The 21,062-nt window shown below is 37.6% G+C and overlaps 1 protein-coding gene and 1 long non-coding RNA gene across 2 annotated transcripts in view; one reads left to right on the forward strand and one right to left on the reverse strand.

The window, feature by feature from the left end:
• LOC134661441 (uncharacterized) overlaps nt 1–21,062 on the reverse strand; it is a 380,476-nt gene that overhangs the window by 18,926 nt on the left and 340,488 nt on the right. The window lies entirely within an intron of this gene.
• Nucleotides 1–21,062, forward strand: part of LOC134661408 (ATP-binding cassette subfamily C member 4-like) — a 44,078-nt gene that overhangs the window by 6,707 nt on the left and 16,309 nt on the right. The window contains exons 5-11 of the mRNA XM_063517480.1: nt 5,615–5,825; nt 7,764–7,986; nt 11,442–11,598; nt 15,437–15,639; nt 16,464–16,712; nt 18,992–19,151; nt 20,350–20,492. Of these exons, the coding sequence (XP_063373550.1) occupies nt 5,615–5,825; nt 7,764–7,986; nt 11,442–11,598; nt 15,437–15,639; nt 16,464–16,712; nt 18,992–19,151; nt 20,350–20,492 (1,346 nt within the window). The remainder of the gene's footprint in view (nt 1–5,614; nt 5,826–7,763; nt 7,987–11,441; nt 11,599–15,436; nt 15,640–16,463; nt 16,713–18,991; nt 19,152–20,349; nt 20,493–21,062) is intronic.

The following is a 21,062-nucleotide window of genomic DNA, read 5'->3' on the forward strand; positions in this document are numbered from 1 at the left end:
TATGCAATTGTAAGAATGTATAATGTTTCACGCAATGGGTTATCATAGAATCATTTCACTTTTATAAAGTTAGAATTTTAGTAATTTCAAATATAAACAGTTGAAAGGGGAGTGTTTCCTAGAAGTAAACTATTCTTTTAAGACAAAAGGGGACTAAGTCACGTGCTCACGTGACCGCTACTCCATAGAAAAAGTATTCCATATTGTCCTCTCTTACACAGGACATTCTTACACAGATCGACTAAGTCCCACAGTAAGCTCAAGAAGGCTCTCTGGATAGTAAAATTATAGAAAACATTTTTACGCCATATATGAACCAAAGCTATGCCCCTTCGTTTGATTTTTTAATTATTATAAGTGTTAGGAGCTTTAAATTATTTGTATGGATTTGTTTTTTGCTGGGATCCAGGGAGCAACCGGGGACAACGTTTACATGTGGAGAAGCGGTTGCCCACGAATCCCACGATCCTTTTAACATTAAAATTCTCACAATTGCACACAGCCGGAAGGACTATCGATTCCATACGATAAGTGAGATAAGATGGGTGTTTCTGAACTATGAAAACTTGTTTTACGAGTTTTTCGGGAAATGATGGATTTTCATTTGCCTTCCTTACTAGAGGTATCATCGGTGGAGCTTCGTTAGTAAGAAAAAAATATTACTCGTAACATTGATAAATTTGGTACTCTTTCTCCGCGATGACATTGCCACTGTGGTACGTCTTGTTAGTTGTATGTATTTTTTGTTATATTCACGTTGTTATCTAACCAATAACAATTGACAACCTGCACCGAGGTCGGTCATATATGTACTTGCTCTGCTTCGGTATGAAGCGGTCGTAATTAATAATAGGATCAGATGACTGATGTGTGATGACAGTGATGCTGATTACTGAATAAAACCGCATCGTTTTGTATCAACTATATTATTTATCTTGCACAACGCGACGCAATCAGAACAAAATTTCCCATCGGATGCTGTGTTTATTTAGTGATTACTCAGTTAGGGCTTGGCGTATTATATGTATAGGTACAGTAAGTGTGATACATACATAGACTGCATAATTGTGTCCGACCGAGATCGCGCACGTGCGCTTTCAGGCCGAAGGGCAAGCTGCACAAAGGCGCGATATACCTACCCTTTATATTCCTTCGATATAGCGACTCTTTATACCATTTGACGATTAGAAGTAGCTATCATTCATATTGTAAATAACTACTATGACTTTTGAGTAGGTATATAACAAATTATACAAGTTTTAATTTGTTTGTGTTATGTTAAAACTACGTATGTACTTTTTGTGTCATTGATATTACAAAGCAGCTTGATTAACATTGGATATTGGATCACACGTGCAGCTCAATAGATGAATCGAGAATAACTTATGTTATCTGTGTCAGCATCAGCTCAGACTTTGATCTCGTGTGAGTAAATATTTTTTCGTTCCGCTCTCTTTGTCATGTAAGTCATAATTATTATAATACTTCAATATCGTATAATGTATATCTAAAATACGAGTAGGTATATAACACTCTTACATACTAAGTCTGAAACGCCAAATCGATTTCGAACAAATGATATAATTATTTATGTTGAAGTTGTAAATCTCAGCACAAGCTCAAGGTTAGGCTAACCGTTGCAAACCAGGCCATTGTCAACTAGCTATGGGCAGACTACATGGTACACATCAGAGATGTTGCGGATGCAGATTTTTTGACATCCGGGGATGCGGATATTTAAAGGCTCACATCCGCGGATGCGGATGTCAAAATTAGGTACTTAGAAAACGTCAAATATTACATTTTTAGTATTTTTTTATTAAAAAAAAACGAAACGTCTAGTATTTGAGCAAGAATATAGGTGAGTTATATTTAATAAACAGTAACTTGGCCGACTTTTCTGGATCTAAACGATTTCGTTATAGGTAATGACGAAATTACCTAGCACTTACTCCGCCGCTAAGACGTTCCTGTACTGACTTGTTCGACATCCACATCCGCATAAGCTCCGCATCGATTTTATGCGGATGCAGATGCGGATGCGGATGTTCGCAACATCCCTGGTACACATATCTAGTAGCATTAGGTAATTCCGGGACAGTTACTTGTACGTATAGCTCTACCGCTTAAATCAGTTACGAGGTGATTATGTTTGAATTGTGGTTAAAATATTGACTGCGTGTGACTGAAGTATTATGCTTAGTAGGTACCTACTTACGTAAAAAGAAATCGTTAGAGCCGTTTCCTAGATCCCCGAAATATATGTATAAATATAAGTAGGTATAAACATACAAGAATTACTCGTTTATAGTATGAGATAATAAAAGTATCGAAAGGTATTTTACATGTTCGCTGCGACTTCACGTACGCCTCTCAAATGTCCAAAACATGTCGTTTCGTGTCCGGGAAATGTGAGATACTTACATCAAAATAAATGCGATTTCCGATGTAGATATAGAACTCTAATAACATTAGAGGTTCATGTTGGTGAAATAAAATAAAAACATTGGATAAAAAACCACGAGTATTAAAAACAGATCAATCAATGTCTACATTGCAGTGTTTGATAAGGTGATCTAATACGCTAATAAAACAATCATTTAAACCTACTTGAGTACCTAGTCGGTCACTGGTTATCACCGGTTACGGGGTTATCTATTATTATGTCATACTCAGATTACTCAGGTGACTTTTATCAGTCACGAAGCAGCGACCTTCAGGTGTAATACACAACTACAGACTTGATTGAATACGCGTCATGCTCGGCGACGTATTTTTTAAGTAACTGTAATTTACCAGAATTAATTGAAAGGTAACGAGCAAGTACATTTACGCTAATGTTGATGTTCGGAAAAGGGAACATCTTATCCAAGAAAATATTTTATAATGCAAGTATTTATAGTCTGTGCAAAAAGAGAAGAGTCGTGAAATGTATGGGATCTAATACATTCTACGACTCTTCTCTTTCCCCACAGACTCTATCTAACGAACACTGCGTTACCATGGTAATAAAAAAAACAACGGGTTGCACTCCGGGAGTGCCGACAGAAGTGAAAACTCAATGACTAGTCCAAAATGTCTGCAGCACTATGTATAAATGACCCATCCTCCTTTATATTGAAAAACTTCAGTTCCGAAATTGCTGGCCAGTGAGCGTAAATTTGTATAGCGTTTATTGTTTAAAATTCGAATAGAAATTGTAATAGTACATTATTGTCGAGGTTCGGAAGTAGTTACTTGCTGGCTGAGGATTCGTTTTAAACGGACGACCTTGGGAGTCCGTTTAATTGAATCCGAAGCCAGCAAGTAGCCTTCCAGCCGAGTCATATATATTGCTTTTCTCAAAAATGGTGCAAGAAATAGAAATATTTTACAGAAGCAACGTTCTAATTTTCACAGAAAAAAGTAAAACCATTAAAAAGATTTGCTTGCCGCCTTTAAAAAAAAAAAAGAAGTGTATTTTTCTGCTGAAAATACGCCAACGTATTTGAGACACCTAAATAGTCGCGGTACCAACATTATAATAATAAGTGCTGATCATCTGTTTGGCTGTTTAATGGACCTATGCCTTCATTTGATATGGCCATTTAAAGTTTTAAAAAGTTTGGAACTCGTTAAATAATGGAATTTGTATGCAACATTGCAGTCCCGAAATCGAGACTGCAATGTTTTTAACTTTTTAATTTTTTGAATGACCATTAACTATGCACTTCGCGACCTATTTTTTAATCGGCAACGTCGACTTTGCCGTCCATTTTGAGAAAAGTTACCTTGCAGACCTCGCATCTAAATATATTTGGTCATGATATTTTGAGTTTTATTCACCAGTACTAGAGTTCACTTTTATTAGCGATTTCATCAAGATGTAGCTTTATTGAATTAAATTTCAGTGATATAAAGTTAGAATTTAACTGTGAGATCCTCGTATTTCAGCCCGTACAAGATTAGAACCTTTTTCATGTAATGTCATTGAGTTTTTCTTTATTGATTTAAATGCCATCTAAATGAGTGGCCATCTAAACCTTAGATGCCTCAGATCGCCTCACGCTGTCTCGAGTTTATCATTTTTTCCCCACCTCAAAAAGTGCCCAGCACCGCTAAAGAAGTTTTCACTTCAAAAAATACGAGTAGGTATACATTATTTAGTTTTCTTAATAATCATGCATGTAAAATGTTTATTTGAATATCGCCAAGATAATTAAATCGCCATATTTGTAGGAGCGTACTAAAATGTGTATAACTAAGAAAGCGATGGTTGACTGGAATCCCAGAGTAGCAAGTTCGAGGATTGCCTGAGGCAAATAATTGTAATTTCCTTCTAGTATTTCACACATTGCGTATTTAGAATACATAATTATATAATTGGTCAGATACAATGCCTTTAATTTGATGGTAGGATGCAGCAGCCGTTGATGCTGAAGCGACTTCTCAGCGTCTATGAGCATGCGCCTCCTCGTACTATGTCAGACCGGTCCGAGAAGTGAGCACACATTAGGTACTTCGGTAGATCTATATATTAGACATAGATTTCAACTACGTTTAGTTTGGGGTATAAGGCTTATTTGCATTGTTAGATTTTGAAAAAGTATTTGATATTAGTTCTTGTCAAATCACATCTACATTAACATAACAGATAAAACATTTGACGTCTATTATTTATGAACGAGCCTAATTATTAGGCTTTAGTATTTCATTTCATGTATGATATTGATCATTTTGTATTAGAAACTACTTTATTAACTACGCACGAAAATGCATGCGGTTTACCTACGTTATAGAAGTAGATTTATTTGATGAATGTTTATTACAATTTCATTGTTGTAATCGCTCCTCACTATACATAGTATATAGTTTTACTATTTATAAACAAAATTCAGATGTTTATGCCTGATCTCCTGCTTTTCTCTTTTTGCACATTTTTTTGACGCTGCGGCGATGACTCGTTATTTTCTTAATATCAAGTTCTCGTCCGTGTACTATTAAATATAATTTATTCTTGAAAGTTTCCAACTGTAACCGAGCAGCCCAGCACCCGGTAGCATTTTGCATTGAATGAGTTAGCTTAGTCACTAAGCTACACTACTTACTTACACTAAGCCTTAGTGTAATGCCATGCAACTTACTATTTCTATAGGTACTATAAGATTGATTGGCCTAAAATAACAACAGTAACCACACAGTTGGCTCGACTACCTAATTTTTTTTACAGTCAATACGTCTTTGTAACGCGCGTCATTAGACATTTTTGTGATAAGTAACCCTTAATGTTACAGATTCTGTATACAACTGAAAATATACTGTAATGAATTTTCAATTTCAGAACCATCTACATTTTCACTTATCTTCAGATATTAGCAAAAATATGACCTAAGTCTTTGAAATTTTGAGTTTATAAACTCTCCTGTAAAATCCTATTTTGCTTAAAACCGCGAGCGCAAAATTGTATGGAAGTCCTTTTGTTATTGAAGGTGTGTTGTACAGTCACGCTCCGACATTCGCTTCGCTAAAGTATTATGGAAGAACCAATTTAGTTAGGACCCTAAATGGCGTAACAATCGCGGAGCGTGATAGTACAACGCGCGGCATGTTTTGTTGGAACCGTCGCTTTTGACAGGCTCGCGCAGCCAGTGTTCCTCGGCAAGCTGGTGGACTTCTACTCGGCGAGGACGGACGAGCCCGTGTCACTGAACGAGGCGTACTGGTACGCCGGGGCCGTGGTGATGTGCTCGGCGCTCAACGTACTCGTCGTGCACTCCTACATGATGGCCATATTGCACATGGGCATGAAGTTCCGGGTTGCCTGCTGCTCTCTCATATATCGAAAGGTAAGGTCATGCATTTGAGGTCGACGTTCTTTTATGTTAAATCACACTTGCATAATATTCAGCTAAAATTGCGAATACACGCGCGCTTAGTTCATTCCTTCCATTGAATATAGTTGTGACGTCAGGTATAGTTTAAAATCAATTTTAATTGTCTTTGTAACACTGAGATATTCATTGCAACGCTCGAATCACCTGTTTATGGTCAAAGGATGAATTATATAATTTTCACATGTTTTGTTTGTTATCAAATGTTATAAATAACTTTTAATGCAATAGTTTCTTATGACCTTCGAGTCAAATCTTGTATTTTCATAATCACAGACAATAACTACGAGGCCGAAAATGACACAGAAGCAGGTATCCTAACGTGACAGTGATTGTTCGAGATTATATTTTAACACTTTGTTTTTATTAAGCAGGTACGTCTGCAAGCGATACTACATCGATTTTAAATTAAATGAGTGATGGAAATAAATAACCGCTTCGGCCAAGATTCGAACTTGTGACCTTTGGAACACTGGTCCAATCGCTCCTAACTAACTGAGAGAAGTGTGCGAATTTATCCGTTCCTTCCTTTTGTTTACACGCTTCAGGGAGGCGCATAGCATACCAACTGACCGACACCGGATAGACCGGTGTTCCAAAAGGTTGCAAGTTCGAGTCTTGCCCGAAGCGGAAAATATATCCTTTATTTTTAAAATTTCGAGTGTTTATTTGTCTCGTTAAAACCAATCGACACGTTGGCAGTTTATAAACCTTTTGTGCACCGAAATAAAGTCTACCAATGATCAGTTAAGTGCTCCGTTTGTAAATTTACTTAAGTTATTAAATGCGGGTTTTCCTCAACGCCACGGTGTCAGCAGCCGTGTGTTACCTATTTAGCAAAGACATTCTTGCCTATGCGTCATACAATAGAAATAATAGATCGACGATTTTTAAATAGGTATCACTTAGGTTGTGTTAATGTGTTTAGTATGATATTTTAGAATGTTTAGCAAAAATAATTAATGATCAGGGGGCCGATTTTTGAATTTCGATCACTCGATTTCGTGTATTTCGTTCAGTAATATCTCCACTACTACGCATATAAATTCTACTAATCTAATACCTTTAAACGAGCAATTCTTGTTCATTTATTTATTTATATATATATATATATTTCGGGGATCTCGGAAACGGCTCTAACGATTTCGATGAAATTTGCTATATGGGGGTTTTTGGGGGCGAAAAATCGACCTAGCTAGGTCTTATCTCTGGGAAAACGCGCATTCTCGAGTATTTTTATGTCTTCCGAGCGAAGCTCGGTCACCCAGATATTAGAATTGAAAACGAGTGGTCAATACCACTCGATTCCAAATTTCTATCACTCTTATTTAAAAAATTTGCATTTCGCCGTTTTCCACCGATTTTCGAGTGACCAAATCGAGCGATCGAAATTCAAAAATCGGCCCCCAGAAGTACCTATAACAAAAGCATTACATTTTCTTGCCCAATTTTAATGGCCCGCTGTGAACTTATAGGTACATACATATTACGGGTTTCGTCAAAATTTCTAGCTAGTCGTGTTTTTTTTTCAATCGTCAATTAACTTAACATTAAACTATCATTGGCACGTTATAAAAAAAAAAACAAAAAAACAACAATAAGTTTGAAAAACTAACCTGACTACAGCTTTTTCTTCAGGTGTTTATTTAGTCACCTGCAATAATTTACTGCAGGTAAATTATTGCAGGTGACTAAATAAACACCCTGTATGGTATCCGGTAGAATTTGTTTAAAATGTATCCTATGGCACTTTATTCATCAAAAGTTCTCCTGACTCGAAATATTAAAAATTGAAATCTAATCAGTTTTGCTGCACCCCAGTAAAACAACACCATTTGAAATGTTCACAGTTTTAAATATAAGAAGTTTATTACTAGCTGTATGTTGTTTCAGTCGCTCAGACTGTCAAAGACGGCTCTCGGCGAAACGACGGTCGGCCAAGTGGTGAATCTGCTCTCGAACGACGTGAACCGCTTCGACGTGGCCGTGATATTCTTGCACTATCTGTGGATAGGGCCGCTGGCCACGGTCATCATCACCTACCTTATGTGGCAGGAGATCAGCTGGGCGGCGGTCGTCGGCGTCGGGTTCATGTTGGCGTTCATACCTCTGCAAGGTAACACATTTATTAGGTAGTACCTTCATTTGAACTCTGTGAAATGATACATACATCTTATCCTTGTTGAGTTAAGCGGTATCCAGACGAGCTGGGCAAATCGACCGATTTGATCAGGAAAATAATTGGCGCCAATCTCATCTATTAATCACCAATTTGCATTCCATAGATACCAGTTTCACCATAGATAAAAGGTTCATACTATAATGATCGGCAGATATGCTACAAACCTGAATGCAAATTAAACATACATACGCAATATTTATTTAACGAATATACTACTGAATCACGTTGACTTAAAAAGTTAAAATTGAAAAAGTATACCAAATATCTATATTTCTCATCAACGTTTTTCAGACATCATTTAACATTATTGGAAACATCAAACTAAATAGAACATGTTTATATAGGTGAATGGTGTGATATTTCAGCCTTGCATTCGTAAACGTAGTGTCGTAGTGATATTATGTTAACAGGTACGTTGGCATTATTGCTCGGCATCGATATTATGTCCGGGCATACTTGTTCATGTTCACACGCGTTTATATACGCCAGGCTGAGCTCCTTTACTTATACGGAAATATTAATTCATTTTTAAGTACATATATTCAAATACTTACTTTCTAATATACTTACTACAGTTTGGTTGCCCAATTTAACTGTAATTAGTATATGAGATGTAAAAAAACAGCTCAAGTTCTTGTAACGTACGCTAAGATGTTCCATGAAAGTTCTCGTGGTTATATAATATGTGCAAAAATTTTCAACTAATTAAATGTGTAAGCATAAGTCACGAAATGTTATATTACCACTTTTTACCTTTGATTTTTCATGATATCTTAAACAAGCTAAAATCTAAAACGTACTTATTCGAATCAAAATTGTTCTGCTACTGCAATCTTAAATTTTTTATGAACTTTTCAAAAGGACCAAAAGGAGAAGCCTGTTATATGTAGGGTAAATGTGGGATAGTTGCCATATTTTTTGAAAAAGGTAAATAAAATACAGAAGATAAGCATTTACAAATCTTATAACACAGTGTTAGTTTGTATACTCATTAATAAACAATATTTTCAAGGTAGTTTGATATTATTTGTTTAAATTTTATATTAAAGGAAAAAATGGAAAAATTACGCTTCCGGCAGGACTTGAACCCGCAACCTCCGCAATAACGCTCGCAGACGTAATCTGCATGTTTAAAAAATTGATTATTTGTTTAGTTATAAACAAAATAAAAAGGTCCTTCGGACGGGGATAGATGCCAACTGTAAGGGTTAGATGCCGCGATGATATTTTGACTCGTGGGATAGTATACAAATAAAACGAATAATATCAAGCTACTTTGAAAATATTGTTTATTAATGAGTATACAAACTAACACTGTGTTATAAGATTTTTAAATGCTTATCTTCTGTATTTTATTCACCTTTTTCAAAAAGTATGGCAACTATCCCACATTTACCCTAATTTGTCGCGACGTAAAATAGTTTTTCGCAATAAATCACAATACGTCCATTTTAGCGAAGTGTTCGTCATTAACCAGAAGGAGGAAAGGAGTAAGTTTACAAATAAAAAAAGAATTGCAAGCGTTGAATTCGCACAAGTCGCTATATGCAAAGGGTATAGCCGGGTAAGCATGGCCAAACTGCCCTTATCGAAAAAAACAATTTCCTTTTACTGGATTATTAACCTATATATAAGTAGTGCTTTCACCAAATATTAAGCCTCAAATGCTTCAGATTTAAATAAAAAATGCAAAAAAAGAAAATCATTTTTATTTTATTACAGCCAAATTACTAATCCGATTTCTTTGTAATTTGGGTATGTTGTAAATACAATTAAGGTCGCTTTCTGAAAAAATTAATATTGAATTATCTCTTAAAATAATAGTAAAAAATTTACATGAAAATCTTCAGAAAAATAAAAAAAATACATGCGAGATAGCGACAGTTATCAAATTTACATATTTCATGTAGAATTTAATAATGTTTAACATATATTTTTTTCAAAAATTAAAATCGGGATTAACAGTGTTAAAAACTCGAATTTGTAACATCCCATAATACCTTCTCTTCATACAAAATAACTTGTGCGTTATACTAGAAAGGAATATTCCCAACGCAATTTGAATTTAGAACGCGACTTATTTTGCTGAGCGCGGACCTTAAACTCCGTGGCTGTATGCGGCTAGGGCGAACGGCATTCAGAGATTTAAAAAAAAGCGCGGGAACAGGAAAATAGGCACGATACAGAGCGTTAACGATTGAAAAATGTCTGTTCCTTTGATGAATAAAATACGTCACATTCTAAATTCAAATTCGTAAAGACTGCGTTCACAATATACTTCATTCGTTTATGACTACTTAGCTTTGCTTGTATGAAGAGAGAGTATGATGGGATGTTACAAATTCGAGTTTTTCACACTGTTAATCCCGATTTTAATTTTTGAAAAAAATATGTGTTAAACATTATTAAATTCTACATAAAATATGTAAATTTGATAACTGTCGCTATCTCGCACGTATTTTTTTTATTTTTCTGAAAATTTTCATCTTAATTTTTTACTATTATTTTAAGAGATAATTCAATATTTTTTTTTTTCAGAAAGCGACCTTAATTATATATACAACATACACAAATTACAAAGAAATCGGATTAGTACTTTGGCTGTAATAAAATAAAAATGATTTTACTTTTTTTGCATTTTTTTTTTAAATCTGAAGCATTTGAGGCTTAATATTTGGTGAAAACACTACTTATATATAGGTTAATAATCCAGTAAAAGGAAATTGTTTTATTCGCTAAGGGCAGTTTGGCCATGCTTACCCGGCTATACCCTTTGGGCATCTATCCCTCTATGGCAGCGGTCGGCAACCTTTTAGCAGCCAAAGGGCCAACATAGTAGTTAACGAAGTTGACGCGGGCCGCACTTTGTTAATATTTATGACTAGACTAGACACTGTCGTTTCTCAGTATTACATACAAAATTGCCAGGGAGGCTCGCGGGCCGCAAGTGACAGGTTCACGGGCCGCATGCGGCCCGAAGGTCGCGGGTTGCCGACCGCTGCTCTATAGCATCTATCCCACATTTACCCTATATAGTGTTTGTCGGAATGCGACATCACTGGTAAAATATTCCATCCGTCCATCGGATTCGCACAGCAAAATTCAACATTATTTCGGTGAGATAGTCACTTTTCACCCAAGTATTCATGTCGTTTATAAAGCAGCGAACGTTTGATAATATGTAACTTGCAATATTCATGAATCATTACACCCTTTGACCGCCAAGGACGGCCACCGACGCGCACGTTTACAGTTTTATATTAACCTTTTCCAATTCTGATTAGGTTTACGACGGCGCGTTATAACAGACGTGGCGTTCAATGAATATGTCTGGTATGGAAGTGTCAAATAATTTAAATGTGATGATTAACAAGTCGCGTTTATTGTAGCATGGCTGGGCAAGAGGACGTCGGTGCTCCGGCTGAAAACGGCGCTGCGCACGGACGAGCGCGTGCGGCTGATGAACGAGATCCTCTCCGGCATCCAGGTCATCAAGATGTACACCTGGGAGAAGCCGTTCGCGGATCTCGTCGCTAAGGCCAGGAAGTACGTAAATTACACCACACTCTGATACAGATGATGTGCAGGTTGGGGAAAATGGCCAAAGAATAGAAATGTTCCTAGATTTTTTATGAAAACCAACGTAAGTTATACATATTTTGGGAATGGAACGTTAAAACTAAAGATGCCCCGAATAGTGGTTTTGGCCGAATACCGAATATTCGGCCACTCTCTCAGCCGAATACCGAATATTCGGCATGAGATGCGAACATTGTGAGTCACAATTATTATGAAAACTGTTCTCCAACAAAGCACAACGTTTGCTAAGATATATTTTTTGTAAAACAGAACTAATGAATGATGAATGTAGTTAGAGTCAATCAAATCAGACCCATGATAAAAATAAAATATTTCATAATCAACAAACGCTTAAAAAAGGGTCTTCCTATTTAACAACTTCAAATTTTTCTATTTAGTTAGGGGCAACAGATATTCGGTATTCGGCCGAATAGTAGGCAACATTCGGCCGAATACCGAATATTCGGCAAAATGGCCGAATAGGCCGAATACCAAATAGTTGCCGAATATTCGTGGCATCTCTAGTTAAAACTCTACGGAAGTTTCCGAAATTTTCCTTTGTTTAAATTTCTTAATTTTGGAAACTGCCACACCACATCACATACTCGGGCAACTGGATGGACGATGGGACGCACTATAATTTGGCACAAGCATTTTTGTACTGAATATGCTTGTGCCGCACACTAGTGGAATCCCTCCTCCAGGGGTTTGGTGGCGAACAAGCCACGATTTTAATCTTACAAAATCCACCGAATAAGTAAAAATACATTCATGTATTTAGTCTTTCAATTACCTATGGTATCAACAAAAATTCGCATTAATGATGTAGATTCATTGTAATGTCACATCACAGGTTGTATTTTTAGGGTTCCGTACCTCAAAAGGAAAAAACGGAACCCTAATAGGATCACTCGTCTGTCTATCTGTCCGTCTGTCACAGCCTATTTTCTCCGAAACTACTGGACCAATTAAGTTGAAATTTGGTACATATATGTAAGTTTGTGACCCAAAGATGGACGTGTAACGTAAATAAATTAATTTTAAATATGGAGGCCATTTTTGGGGGGTAAACGAGAAAATTAAAAAATAAAGTTTCTCTAACTATATCGTGTTACATATCAAATGAAAGAGCTCACTATAAGAATCTTAAATGTATTTTTTTATAATTTTAGGTAAATAGTTTAGCGGTTATTCAAGAAAATAGGCAAAAAATGACCATTCCCCCCCCCCTCCCCCTTATCTCCGAAACTACGGGGTCTAAAATTTTGAAAAAAATACACAACATAGTTCTTTACCTATAGATGACAGGAAAACCTATTAGAAATGTGCAGTCAAGCGTGAGTCGAACTTAATTACTTAGTCTTTGACCCTACCCCTACGGGGTTTTTTTTTATGTTTTCTCCGAAACTACTGGACCAATTAAGGTGCAAATTGGTACACATATGCAAGTTTGTGACTCAAAGACGGCCATGTAACGCAAACAAATGAATTTTAAACATGGGAGCCACTTTTGGGGTGCAAATGGGAAACTTAAAAAATAAAGTTTTTCAAACTATATCTTGTTACATATCAAATGAAAGAGCTCATTGTGAGTAACTCAAAAATTTTTTTCGGTTATTTTAGGATAAATAGTTTAGCAGTTATTCAAGAAAATAGTCAAAAAATTACCATTCCCCCCCTTATCTCCGAAACTACTGGGTCTAAAATTTTGAAAAATATACACAAAATAGTTCTATACCTATAGATGACAGGAAAACCTATTAGAAATGTGCAGTCAAGCGGGAGTCGGACTTAATGGACGGAACCCTTAGAACGCGAGTCCGACTCGCACTTGGCCGGTTTTTCTATTGATTTAAGTGGTTAAGAAAATAACCTATTGTGTGCGTAATCATATCTATGTACTCATGATTCACGATAACGAGGGAAAGTACGACATAAGACCAAGTTTATCTGGGTTCCCATGACCTGTAGCGAATATGTATATTTTGGGTGTGCTTACAAATCAAGTATATAATTTGGCTGGTACAATAGATATAATAAATAAATAATAATAAATAAATAAATAAATATTATGGGACAATCTTACACAAATCGACCTAGCCCCACGGTAAGCTCATAAGGCTTGTGTTGTGGGTACTAGACGACGATATATATAATAATATAGATACATATAAGTACTTATTATTATTATTATAGCCTTTTTTTATTCCTTAAAAATGTACATTTAGTTACACATAATATAATATAAGTACTTAAATACATAGAAAACATCCATAACTAAGGAACAAATATTTGTGATGAACACACAAATAAATGCCCTTACCGGGATTCGAACCCGGGACCTCCAGCTTCGTAGGCAGGGTCACTACCGACTAGGCTACGGAGGCCGTTTAATATGACAGCATATCAATAGGTGTGCGAGCCCGAGTCTATATTGCTACATAATTCTTTTTTTTTAATTTATGACATAATTTATGTAGAAAAATACAATCTGTAGGATTATTATAAGGTCACAGACAGGTACATTTATTTGTTCTATTATGTGCCGAACCTACCCAAACGCTTTTGTTGAGGACTATGCTCTTATCGCACAATGGGAGGAAGCTCGTGGTAATTTACATTTAATGCTCTCAAATATGGGGCATTATCTATGAAAAGGGACCTTATTGTCGATGGCGCTTACGCCGCACAGCGTCGCGTGGCATTGTATTTATATCGCAGCATCGTTAATAATGGCGTAAGCGCCATCGACAATAAGGTCCCTTTTCATAGATAACGTCACAAATGTTATTGAAATCTTTACTAAGTAAAAAGTTTTCGCTATCAGTACGACTTTCTAGGAATGTAATTTATAATATATTATTATAACGAACCTTTTATCGATTATAGTTCTGTACCTGCTAAGCGCAATAGAATGGACATAATAAAGTTATCTATCCAATATACGGCTTAAAAAAAAGAATTATTTTCTAATCTAAACGTTGAAACCGACTTCAGTTTAGTTTTCTCGTAAATAACTGCACTATTTTCATAATCTCTGTGTACGTGTTTTATATGGTTGTTCGTTAATGAATGCTGTTGGAAGCCGGGCAAGAGATAAAACAAATCCTCGCGACAACTTTTCGTTCTTATTAGGAATAAAAACTAGATTTGATGTTAGTGTTAGTGTATAAAATACTAGCGAGATTAATCATAAAATCAGGATCCTAATTGGAATAAGCGCATTCTAATTTTATACTAGGATCTTGTTTTATACACTGAAACTAACAAAAAATCTAGGTTTTCTGGTCGGTGCGCGTCTATCACTAACAACTTCTGAGATATTTTCACTTGCACGAGATTGTGAGCTGTGAATTCTGATCTATTATTATTTATGTACGCGTGTACAGGATAGGACATAATTTCCACATTGTCATTAATTTTTGTATTATGTAATTTGCTAAAATGCGCTTCCCATTAAATAGATGTCAAGTGTATAGGGCACACTGTTTGTTTTTAGGGTTCCGTACCCAAAGGGTAAAAAGCGGGACTTTATTACTAAGACTTCGCTGTCCGTCCATCCGTCCGTCTGTCACCAGGCTGTATCTCATGAACCGCGATAGCTAGACAGTTGAATTTTCACAAATGATGTATCTCTGTTGCCGCAATAACAACAAATACTAAAAATAAAATAAATATTTAAGGGGGGCTACCATACAACAAACAAGATTTTTTGCTCTATTTTTTGTTGATGGTGCGGAACCCTCCGTGCGCGAGTCCGACTCGCACTTGGCCGGTTTTTTTAAATATTAGTTGTTTTCCGCAGGCAGGAGATAAAACAGATCCGCGCCACGTCCTACATCCGCGGCGTGCTGACCTCGTTCACGATGTTCACCACCCGCATCTGCCTGTTCTGCTCGATCCTGGCCTTCGTGCTGGAGAACAACGTGATCTCCGCCAAGCAGGTGTTCGTCGTCAGCAGCTTCTACAACATCCTGCGGCAGACCATGACCGTGTTCTTCCCGCAAGGTAGGCAACACGAGACCAAACTATTTACGTTACCATTCATTTTTAGGGTTCCGTAGCCAAATGGCAAAAAACGGAACCCTTATAGATTCGTCATGTCTGTCTGTCTGTCTGTCCGTCTGTCCGTCTGTCTGTCCGTCCGTATGTCACAGCCACTTTTCTCCGAAACTAAGAACTATACTGTTGAAACTTGGTAAGTAGATGTATTCTGTGAACCGCATTAAGATTTTCAGACAAAAATAGAAAAAAAAACAATAAATTTTTGGGGTTCCCCATACTTCGAACTGAAACTCAAAATAATTTTTTCATCAAACCCATACGTGTGGGGTATCTATGGATAGGTCTTCAAAAATGATATTGAGGTTTCTAATATCATTTTTTTCTAAACTGAATAGTTTGCGCGAGAGACACTTCCAAAGTGGTAAAATGTGTCCCCCCCCCTGTAACTTCTAAAATAAGAGAATGATAAAACTAAAAAAAATATATGATGTACATTACCATGTAAACTTCCACCGAAAATTGGTTTGAACGAGATCTAGTAAGTAGTTTTTTTTAATACGTCATAAATCGCCTAAATACGGAACCCTTCATGGGCGAGTCCGACTCGCACTTGGCCGCTTTTTTTAAGGTGTCTAAATGTTACTTAAATTTTCTACAATTCGGGCATTAAAAAAAATTACTAGGTATGTACCAGTCTTGAAATAGAATTTACGAAAAACAAATACGAATAACCCAAAGTTAATTGTCTGACATTAATGTTAGTGACAATAGTGAACCACTTAATATTCGGTAAAAATTTGTATTAATGCTTATTTTTTATGTTGTAGGCATCGCTCAAGTAGCAGAAGCAACTGTGTCAATTAAAAGACTTCAAAACTTTATGCTCTATGAGGATACAAGCAAACCAGTCCCTACTCTGAGTGATATACAAACTTCAACAAAACCTAAAATCAAAGTGCTGGATGAGCCAATGGAAACACCAACCACTCCGACTAAATCTGGGTTAGATATGCCACGAGACAAACCCTCGGACGAGTCGAGCGAAACAAAAAAGTCAGATGAAGCCAAAGGCAACGGTAAGCTAAATAATATGTTATCGATATTTAATAATATTGATACGAGTGAGACTACCGTGGGTATCAGTTTAATTAAGTAAATGTAACTTTTGTTACCCAAGTACCCATAGTAGGGGAGCCCAAGAGGGGATTTTTGTGTTTACTCGAGCGCGTCAGATTAAGATATGACTGATATCTTGCTACCCCGTGTAGTCTACCTTTACCCCTTTTAGCCATCTATGTTGAGCCCTTGGTTGGTGGGGGGTTCAACAAATTGTTAAGCAGATTGTGGATTTGGTCATATTAACGCTATAATTGTGCTATTACTAAATCTGATAATTATTTGCACGCATTTCCTCAATCTGACGGTTACAATGTAACAATTAGGCGTCAAACTTGTGTTCGTCAGATTAAGAAAATGCCTACAAATAAGTGTTATAATAAGTTATAGAAAAAATATAGTATTGTCGTGGACAAAAACGACCAAACCCACAAACTGCTTAAAGATTTTTTAACCCTCCACCAACCTCCCGAAATTTAAAAAAAAAAATTGTAGACGCTTTCCGGCTCGTTAGAAAAAAAACTTTATATAACTTTTTTTCTTCTTATTACCTAATATTTCGATTCCAATAGGTCTACGACGCTCGAGTAAGTACACATTTAGCATCGTCGGCTCCCCAACTATAGATAACGCATCCTCAAAACATTGTGTTGCAATGCACCCGAAACTGATTACTACATCAAAACACTACCCAGCGGTCAAACTCGCCTACTTTCTTTATATGACGAATATAACCTCAATTCATTAAATTTTTCATCGACTTTCAAACACAATGTTGTGTAAAAGTAGTGTTTAATGTATTGTTCGTTCATTGAAAAATGCGCTTTGTTTTAAAATGTTGTGAGACTCAGTAAATTCTCAATACGTTGTTTTGTTCTGATATAAAATGACTGTGACAAGCTGTAATGGGCTGCTAAAGCTTTGGATTCCTCCGAAAACGGTGCCGTCATATGACGGCCGTCATATAGCGGCAGCAAAAGACGGCCGTCTTTACGGTGGCGACATGTGGAAAGTACCACGGCGTCATAACACACCGTCATTCACCAAGGTCAAAGCGGCAAATTTGAAAAATGTAGGCGCGATGGGATAACGTCCCATAGAAAATTTGAATTTCGCGCCTTTTCCTACTGACAAGATTTGCTTGATCATCTATAATTTACTTGGAGGATGAAATATCATCAGAAGAGGAAAATAATCGTAGTACGGAATCATTTATTCAAATCTCGTGTCATTTATTCAAAATGGCGTCACCGCTATCTAATAAAACGTTCACGAAACTATCGACAAGGTCATGACGGCCGTCATCTTACGTTACGTTGACAATCAACGTAACGTAACGCCGTCTAGGAAACCGCGCCATCTTGTTTACATAGACAACGTTCTAGTGACGTCAGTCAACGCTATATAGCGGCCGTAATATGACGGCACCGTTTTTGGAGGAATCCAAAGCTTTAGTGCTAAACGTCGAAGGGAAATGCAACCAATAGATGGTCTTAAGCTTTGGATTCCTCCGAAAACGGTGCCGTCATATTACGGCCGCTATATAGCGTTTACTGACGTCACTAGAACGTTGTCTATGTAAACAAGATGGCGCGGTTTCCTAGACGGCGTTCTACGACGCGGCGCGGCGGCGTTCGATGACGGCCGTCATGACGGTGTCGATAGTTTCGTGAACGTTTTATTAGATAGCGGTGACGCCATTTTGAATAAATGATTCTGTACTAAGATTATTTTCCTCTTCTGATGATATTTCATCCTCCAAGTAAATTATAGATGATCAAGCAAATCTTGTCAGTAGGAAAAGGCGCGAAATTCAAATTTTCTATGGGACGTTATCCCATCGCGCCTACATTTTTCAAATTTGCCGTTTTGACCTTGGTGAATGACGGTGTGTTATGACGCCGTGGTACTTTCCACATGTCGCCACCGTAAAGACTGCCGTCTTTTGCGGCCGCTATATGACGGCCGTCATATGACGGCACCGTTTTCGGAGGAATCCAAAGCTTTAGTGTATATGAAACGCACACACGACGTCACGTTCAAATTAAATTCTCCTTCTACATTTAGTTATAATTAAACATATATATATTTATACAGTCAACAACCCTATTGGACTTATGTGCTTATTGTGTCTTTTTTCTTTTTCCTTGTTTGTTTTATTTTATTACTGTGTTTTGCGACAATAAATGACTTTTATTTTATTTTATTTTTATTTTTAAATGTTTGTTTGTTCGGACAGGGCGGTCGGCGGCCCCGCTGGAGTCGGGCGAGGAGGAGGACGCGGAGCTGGAGCGCTCGGAGGGCGCGGGCGTGCGGCTGCAGCACGCCACGGCCAAGTGGGTCGCCGCGCACCACGAGAACACGCTCACCGACCTCAGCCTCACCATCAAGCCCGGCAAGTAAGTGCCATGCAGTTGGCCGGAGAGGGGGCCGATACAATAGGGATGTCGACACATGTTGAATTTTATAACAAAATCTAGTAAAATAGATAGCAAACGAGCAATTTATCACAATAATGTGGATATTAAAATAAAATATTGAAAAATTACAAAAATACAGGACCTGAAACTTTCAAAATTTAAGTTTTTTTTTAACTTCCAAAAACGATAAAAGTAAGGGTACCATTCGATTCCTTACATTTCACCAAAAAAAATATTGTATAGCAACTATATACATAAACGCAATATTTCACCGACAAAAACGCAATTTTCTTGTTTTGTCCATACTACAACGTGGGCGATGACGTCACGGCCTCTGGCCGTTTTGTATAGGGCGTTTCGCGAGTGAAGTGCGACTGTCGGACTTTGACTACAATTTCTGACTTTTGTGCTACTTTAATGCAATGGGTCCCATATAGATATTTGATCCTAAAAACAAACCCGATCGATTGATACCATAAAAAAAATTAGTCATGTAGCCTATTCTCTTCTAAACGCACTTTTATTGAGGAGCAAGGCTAACGGATTTTTATAACCGCGGACCTCAACCCTGCAATAAATGCTTGTATAGGTTGTAACCAAAAATAGTGGGGATCCGTATAAATAAGGGCACTGTTTTTGTTACAATCTGTATAATTCACTTTGTGCCTGAAATGACCTGTGAGATTGTAGAGTTGAAGGTTGCATATCAAATGTGATATACAATTTTTTTTTCGTCGATGTGGGAATGCTGTTACGCATCGTCCCCCTGGCCCCAAGGTGGGCCCATTATGGGGGGTATGTGGGACTCTCACCTCCCAGCTCTTTTCAATTGTGAAAAGAGGGGAGGAGCCTACCCATTAAACCCACACCGGCGTTTCCCACAATATGCCATTTGGGGAGGCGCCCTGGGATCGCGAACATGCTACCAGGAAAACGCCCCCCCGGTATCCCGGGCTGGCTTCCGCCGGGGCACCCGCATCTGAGGGGGCAGGGTCAGAAACGTGTGACACCATGCAGTGTGGGCCATCTACCCACTGGCCCTACGGGGGAAGTTGGCGCGCAGCAGCTGCCTACTGCGCTCATCTTCTTCCTCTACGTCTGCGCCTGCGCGTCTACGTCTTCCTCGCGCAGAACAATAATGGACCTTCTGTTGATATCGGGCGATGGTTTGTTTCAGACTGATCGCGGTGATCGGGCCGGTGGGCGCGGGCAAGTCCTCCCTGCTGCACGTGCTGCTGCGCGAGCTGCCGCTCGTGTCCGGCTCCGTGCACCTCGGCGGCTCCGTGTCCTACGCGGGACAGGAGCCGTGGCTGTTCGCTGGTAACTATTTCTAAATTGCACTACAACGTTTGGTTTACATTTTTAGGGTTCCGTTCCGTAGCCAAATGGCAAAAAACGGAACCCTTATAGATTCGTCATGTCTGTCTGTCTGTCTGTCCGTGTATGTCACAGTCACTTTTCTCCGAAACTATAAGAACTATACTGTTGAAACTTGGTAAGTAGATGTATTCTGTGAACCGCATTAAGATTTTCACACAAAAATAGAAAAAAAAACAATAAATTTTTGGGGTTCCCTATACTTAGAACTGAAACTCAAATTTTTTTTTTTCATCAAACCTATACGTGTGGGGTATCTATGGATAGGTCTTCAAAAATGATATTGAGGTTTCTAATATCATTTTTTTCTAAACTGAATAGTTTGCGCGAGAGACACTTCCAAAGTGGTAAAATGTGTGTCCCCCCCCCTGTAACTTCTAAAATAACAGAATGATAAAACTAAAAAAATATATGATGTACATTACCGTGTAAACTTCCACCGAAAATTGGTTTGAACGAGATCTAGTAAGTAGTTTTTTTTAATACGTCATAAATCGCCTAAATACGGAACCC

This window comes from Cydia amplana, chromosome Z (assembly GCF_948474715.1).
Source record: "Cydia amplana chromosome Z, ilCydAmpl1.1, whole genome shotgun sequence".
Classification (NCBI taxonomy): Eukaryota; Metazoa; Arthropoda; class Insecta; order Lepidoptera; family Tortricidae; genus Cydia; species Cydia amplana.